Raw genomic sequence first — 7380 nt, forward strand, 5'->3', positions numbered from 1 at the left:
CGACTCTGGTGGTCTTGTGGAGGGGCCTCGCGACCTCGGGCATTTCATTTGGGGGCTCGTCCGGGATGCCCCCAAGCCCACCAGACATCAGGTCAACGGGTCATCGCTGACAACCGATCGGTAAGTAAGCCGGCTCAGGGTACCTTCTGTTTTGGGGACTAGGACAGTCCTGGCGGACGCGCTATAGGACACCTAGTCGGGTGTGGTTGGAGACGTCCACCACGACCCATCTGGGGCGGACAGCCCATCTGAAGCGCGCACGCGATAACCTCCCCTTCCTCCTTTTACAGACTCCGCTATTGGGACTGCTCTTAATCACTTTTGTTTTCAGAGTAACCTTTTCTAATCAATCTCTTCCAGGACCTAGACATGGGCCAAGCACAGAGTACCCCCCTCTCCCTCCTTCTCGCTAATTTCGGGGATGTAAAGTCCCGAGGACACAACTTCAGTCTGGACATCCGGAAAAGAAAACTAATTACCTTCTGCCGCTCTGAATGGCCAACTTTCGGGGTTGGCTGGCCCACCGAGGGTACCTTTTGTCTTCCTATAATCCTAAAAGTTAAATCTAGAGTTTTCTTGCCAGGAAAAGAAGGCCATCCGGACCAGATCCCCTACATCCTGGTATGGCAGGACCTGGTAGAAAACCCTCTTCCCTGGATGACCCCCTTTTTGTCATCAGGGTCATATAAGATCCTTGCGGCCCGACCAACTAAACCTCCCAAGCCTCAGACTCGAACTGCACCCATACTCTCTGACAGCCAAGACCTCCTTCTCCTAGAACCCCCCCCATATCAATCTCCTCCTTTGGCCCCACAACCAGTCCCCCTTCCTGCTCCTGGCTCTGCTCCTCTCCCCTTGGTAGAACCTCCTGCGGCCCCTCCCGGAGGGCCACCCAGGCCAGAACCGGAGGACCGAGAGGCAGAGGCGCTACCGGTCCCCCTGCCCAATGAAAATAATTCCCAGGGACCGGCTGGGCGCACTCGCGGACGCACTCAGCGCGACCCAGGGTTCCGCCATCCTGATTCCACCATAGCCCTACCCCTGCGAGAAATAGGCCCTCCCGATGAGACAGGGAACCCCCGACTCCAGTATTGGCCATTCTCTACCAGTGACCTATATAATTGGAAAACCCAGAATGCCCGTTTTTCTGATAATCCTAAAGACTTGATAGCTCTTCTAGATAGCGTTATGTTCACTCATCAGCCCACCTGGGATGACTGCCAACAGCTCCTCCGGATCCTATTCACTACCGAAGAACGGGAGCGAATCCAGCTGGAGGCGAGAAAACTGGTTCCTGGAGATAATGGTCAACCCACCGCTAACCCTGACCTCATCAATGCAGATTTTCCCTTAACTCGCCCCCCGCAGGATGATTGGGACTATAACACCGGAGAAGGTAGGGGACGACTGCTCATTTATCGCCAGACTCTAATGGCGGGTCTCCGGGCTGCCGCGCGCAAGCCCACTAATTTGGCCAAGGTATATTCAATTGTACAAGGTAGAACAGAAAGTCCCTCCTCTTATTTAGAAAGATTAATGGAAGCCTTTAGGCAGTATACCCCTATGGATCCAGAGGCCCCCGAAAATCAGGCCGCCATTGTAATGTCCTTCGTTAACCAGGCAGCCCCTGATATTAAAAAGAAACTCCAGAAGTTAGAAGATCTGGAGGGCAAACAGATACAGGACTTACTCCGTATCGCCCAGCGCGTCTTTAATAACCGAGACGCCCCAGAGGATAAACAACTTAAAGCCATTGAGAAAATGACTAAAGTCCTGGCCGCCATTGTTCAGAAAGATCAAGAGGGCCCCCCAGCCACTCGACCTCCCAGGCGACCATTGGACAGAGATCAATGTGCCTATTGCAGGGAAAAGGGCCACTGGGCTCGGGAATGCCCCAAGAAAAGGCAGCCGCGCCCCGACCAGGGGCAATGGCAACCGAACGCCACCCCAGTCCTGTTTACACATGATACAAATTAGGGGGGACGGGGTTCGGACCCCCTCCCCGAACCCAGGGTAACCCTACGAGTGGAGGGGAAACCAGTCCAATTCCTGGTGGATACAGGGGCACAGCATTCGGTCTTGGTTAAGCCCCACGGGAAAATTTCTAACAAATCCTCCTGGGTCCAGGGAGCTACGGGAGTCAAACGTTACCTTTGGACCACTCAGAGAACTGTGGACTTGGGCACGGGAAGGGTAACCCATACCTTTCTGGTCATTCCTGATAGCCCTTGCCCCTTACTGGGGAGAGACTTACTCACTAAAATGGGAGCACAAATTCATTTTCGGCCAGAGGGGCCAATCGTAACAGACCCTCACGACCAACCCATATCTGTCCTCACCCTGAACTTGGAAGATGAGTACCGACTTCACCAGGAACCACCCTCCCAAAATCAAGATATAGAGTCATGGCTTCAGCAGTTCCCCGAAGCATGGGCAGAAACAGGGGGGGTGGGACTAGCCAAACATCGCCCAGCCCTATTCATAGAGATCAAACCGGGGGCAGATCCTGCACGTGTCCGACAATATCCCATGCCCCTAGAGGCCAAGACTGGTATCACTCCTCATATTCGCCGGCTTCTTGACCTGGGGATACTGCGTCCCTGCCAGTCGGCCTGGAATACACCCCTGCTGCCAGTCCGCAAACCTAACAGTAAAGACTACCGCCCAGTGCAGGACCTGAGGGAAGTTAACAGACGGGTCATAGACATCCATCCTACTGTGCCCAATCCATATACTCTTTTGAGCGCCCTTAGTCCAGAAAAACAATGGTATACTGTGCTGGACCTCAAAGATGCCTTTTTTAGTTTACCCTTGGCGCCCAAAAGTCAAGAACTCTTTGCCTTCGAATGGTCAGATCCCGAGAGAGGTATAAACGGACAACTCACCTGGACCAGACTTCCCCAAGGATTCAAAAACTCGCCTACCTTGTTTGATGAGGCCCTACACGAGGATCTCAGTGAGTACCGGAGACAAAACCCCAATGTAACCCTCCTGCAGTATGTTGATGATCTCTTAATAGCTGCTGAGACCGCTGAAGCCTGCCTGCAGGGAACCAGAAACCTCCTACGGACTCTCGGCACCCTGGGATACCGAGCCTCTGCCAAGAAAGCACAGATCTGCAGGCCTGAGGTAACTTACCTGGGATACCTATTGAAAGGGGGGCAACGATGGCTCACAGATGCACGGAAGGAAACCGTCCTCCGCATCCCCAGACCCACCACGCCTCGACAGGTGAGGGAATTTTTGGGGTCGGCTGGGTTCTGCCGTTTATGGATACCCAAATTTGCTGAAATGGCCAAACCGCTATACCTAGCCACCAAAGAGCAGACGCCCTTTGAATGGACAGAAGAGGCTGAGCAGTCATTTCAGCAGATCAAAACTGCCTTGCTTTCCGCACCCGCCCTGGGTCTCCCTGATGTCTCCAAACCCTTCCACCTCTTTGTAGATGAAAGCAAAGGCATAGCTAAGGCCGTGTTGACCCAGCCCCTCGGTCCTTGGCCCAGGCCTGTTGCTTACCTATCAAAAAAATTGGACCCAGTGGCTGCCGGCTGGCCTCCTTGCCTCCGGATGATCGCCGCCACGGCCCTAATGGTAAAGGATGCTGACAAACTAACTATGGGGCAGGAGTTACATGTCACCACCCCCCACGCCATCGACGGGGTTCTCAAACAGCCTCCCGACCGATGGATGAGCAATGCTCGATTGGTCCACTACCAGGGTCTACTGTTAAATCCCCCCAGAATCAGCTACACTCCGCCGCGGGCATTAAACCCTGCCTCCCTATTACCTGACCCAGATTTGGACTCCCCACTCCATGACTGTGCAGAGGTACTGGCCCAGATCCATGGGGTTCGGGAAGACCTACGTGACCAGCCCCTACCGGATGCACAAGTCACATGGTTCACTGACGGCAGCAGCTTTGTCCAGCAAGGTCAGAGGTATGCGGGGGCAGCAGTAACATCAGAAACTGAGGTGATATGGGCAGAGACTCTCCCCCCAGGGACCTCAGCCCAAAAAGCTGAATTAATTGCCCTGACCCAAGCTCTCAAGATGAGCAAAGGCCAAAAAGCTACCATATACACAGACAGCCGGTATGCTTTCGCTACCGCACATATACATGGGGCAATATACCGAGAGCGGGGACTACTCACAGCAGAGGGCAAAGACATCAAGAACAAAGAGGAAATCCTGGCCTTGCTAGCGGCCATATGGGAACCCAAAAAGCTAGCCATTGTACACTGCCCGGGGCATCAAAAACCCACGAATCCAGTCGCCCGAGGCAACAATTTGGCAGACCAGATGGCTCGAAAGGCGGCACACACTCCAATACCATTACTTCCCCTGCAACTGCCGGATCCAGGCCCCCGGGAACTACCGCCCCAACCCGACTACTCGGAGGATGACATCAGATGGATGAGCAGGCTCCCTCTAACCCAGGTTAGAGACGGATGGTGGCGGGACGCTAAGAACAATATCCTCCTTCCTGAGAGACTAGGAACCCTGGTCCTTGAACGGATCCACCGTAGCACCCACTTGGGCGCCCGACGGCTACAGGATCTCATCAGGCAGACTGGACTTAAAATTAAAAATGTCTCCGAGAAGACTGAACGACTGGTTGCTGACTGTGCAGTCTGCCAACTCCATAATGCCAGCACCCACCCGCCAACCACTGGCATCCGGGAGAGAGGAAACCAGCCTGGAGCCTACTGGGAAGTGGACTTCACAGAGGTAAAGCCTGGCAAATATGGGTATAAATATTTACTGGTGTTTATAGATACCTTTTCAGGTTGGACTGAGGCATTCCCAACCAAGAATGAGACTGCACAAATAGTAGCTAAGAAGCTACTAGAAGAGATCCTGCCCAGGTATGGCTTTCCAGTTATGATAGGGTCCGACAACGGGCCAGCCTTCGTTTCTAAGGTAAGTCAGGATCTGGCTTCCATACTTGGGGCTAATTGGAAATTACATTGTGCATACCGCCCCCAGAGTTCAGGACAGGTAGAAAGGATGAATAGAACTTTAAAAGAGACCTTGACTAAATTGACCATGGAGACTGGCGCTAACTGGGTAGTCCTACTCCCCTACGCTCTGTTTAGGGTGCGAAATTCCCCCTATAAGCTAGGATTTACTCCCTACGAAATAATGCATGGTAGGCCTCCTCCTATCATCCCTAATCTAAAGACTAACCTTATCCAATTGGACCCAGAAAATAATTTCCTGTCTTCCCTCCAAGCCTTACAGCGGATACACGAGACAATCTGGCCCAAACTAAAAGAGCTATATGCAACAGGACCCCCACCTACTCCACACCAGCTCCGGCCAGGTGACTGGGTCCTTGTCAAACGCCATCGACAAGAGACCCTAGAACCCAGGTGGAAAGGACCTTACCAGATCATCCTGACAACGCCGACAGCCATCAAGGTGGACAGCATAGCTGCCTGGATCCATTACACACACGTCAAGCCGGTGGACCCATTTTCTGACCTCATCAAGTCCACTAAAGCTGATGTCACCTGGACTGTTGACCGGAGTAAGAACAATCCCCTCAAACTGACTTTGCGCCGTACCCTCCCCCATGATGACCAAGGTACTGCTGATAGCCCTAATGATAGTCCTAACCCTCAACCCTCGGGCCACGAGGGGAGGATTCAGCCCTCCCCCCAATAAGAATACTTTAATACAACTACTATATGGTGCACCGTGCGAGTGCAGGGGAGGTACTATGGAGACTCCTGTTGTTCCCCGAGGATATACTCATATGCAGGACTGCGGGAGCATAACTGCGTATCTTGTTCAGGAATATAGGGTTACCGGGGCCTCTCAAAACTGGCAATGCTACCATAAGCCTAAGCCACTCCCCCCTCGAGCTACTTGCCCCTGTTCTACCTTCCAGGAATCAATGCATAGCATGTGCTATTCCTCTTACCAGCAATGTATAGGGGCCAATAACAAGACTTATTTCACAGCCATACTACAGAATAATAAAAGCCCCACCATTAGTGATGATAATAAATACCTTCAGGCTGGATGCACTGGCACCCCCGGGACCCCGGTATGCTGGAATACCAGGGCCCCCACACATATGTCAGACGGTGGGGGGCCCCAGGACGCAGTGCGCCAGATAGAAACCCGAAGACAAATAGAAGAGGTCTATCGGCATCTGTACCCACAGCTCAGCTACCACCCCCTAATTCTCCCTAAGGCCGATCCCTCTGAATTGGACTCCCAGACCATGTCCATACTAGAAGCTACTTTTGCGCTTTTGAATGCCACCAACCCCAACTTAGCACAGGATTGCTGGCTCTGCCTTCCTCAAGGACCGCCCCGCCCTATAGCCATCCCCACCTTCGCCAATTTAAACATCAGCGAACGATGTAACCCTACTTTACTCCCCGAGCCGTTCCCCATACAATTTTCAAAATTTTCAACCACCTTTAATACCTCATGCTTTGTTAAGAACGATTCCCTCTCTAACGCCAGTATTGACTTGGGAATCCTTTCATCCACTGGATGTAGTCAGTATATCCCCGTGAACTCCTCCCTCTGTAGTCCTAACACCACTGTTTTTGTCTGTGGAAATAACCTAGCATACACCTATTTACCCCCGAATTGGACAGGGGTCTGCAACCTAGCCACCCTCCTCCCCAATGTAGACCTAATCTCGGGAGACACCCCATTGCCCATTCCCAGCTTTGACCTTTGGGCAGGGAGAACCAAACGAGCCATTACAGTCATACCCCTCCTGGTAGGATTAGGAATTACAGGAGCTGTGGCCACAGGAAGTACGGGTCTTGGGGTCTCCCTTCACTCATATAGTCAGCTGTCTAGGCAATTAATAGAAGATGTAGAAACTCTCTCTGGGACCATTCAGGACTTACAGGACCAATTAGATTCGCTGGCCGAGGTGGTCCTACAGAATAGGAGGGGCTTAGACTTGCTGACAGCTGAACAGGGTGGGATATGCCTCGCCCTAAAAGAAAAATGTTGTTTCTATGCGAATAAATCAGGCATTGTAAGAAACAAGATCCACCAGCTCCAGGAAGACCTAGCTCGCCGCCGGCAAGAATTAGCGGATAATCCCCTTTGGTCAGGATTTCATGGGATGCTCCCCTTCCTCCTCCCCATCCTGGGCCCTCTACTATGCCTCCTTCTCCTCCTCACTATAGGCCCCTGTATACTCAGTAAAGTCATGAATTTTGTTCGCGAAAGAATAAATACAGTCCAGCTAATGATATTAAGAACACAATATCAGCCCTGCGAGGCCTCAGAAATTGAAGAAACTGAGCCTTGAGGACCCAAGATTGGCTCCTCTGGTTCATGAGAAAGGGGGGAATGAGGGGGCTATGTTCTACTTTGGTGGGAATAGGACTGAGTTGACGC

At 52.3% G+C, this 7380-nt stretch overlaps 2 protein-coding genes across 2 annotated transcripts in view; both read left to right on the forward strand.

The window, feature by feature from the left end:
* Positions 1-862: 862 nt before the first annotated feature.
* On the forward strand, positions 863-5155 carry LOC113616807 (uncharacterized; the record flags this gene model as incomplete). The annotated part of the gene is given in 2 exon segments (XM_027100171.1): positions 863-3129; positions 3797-5155. Coding segments are annotated over 2 exon segments (2429 nt in total), but the record flags the coding sequence as incomplete, so codon positions are not given.
* Positions 5047-7380, forward strand: part of LOC113616808 (uncharacterized) — a 7499-nt gene continuing 5165 nt past the window's right edge. Inside the window, 2 exon segments of the mRNA XM_027100172.1 lie at positions 5047-5149; positions 5414-5587. Of these exon segments, the coding sequence (XP_026955973.1) occupies positions 5047-5149; positions 5414-5587 (277 nt within the window).

Source organism: Aethalodelphis obliquidens, unplaced genomic scaffold, assembly GCF_003676395.1.
Source record: "Aethalodelphis obliquidens isolate GAN/ISIS:26980383/991018 unplaced genomic scaffold, ASM367639v1 scaffold537, whole genome shotgun sequence".
In the NCBI taxonomy this organism is placed as follows: domain Eukaryota; kingdom Metazoa; phylum Chordata; class Mammalia; order Artiodactyla; family Delphinidae; genus Aethalodelphis; species Aethalodelphis obliquidens.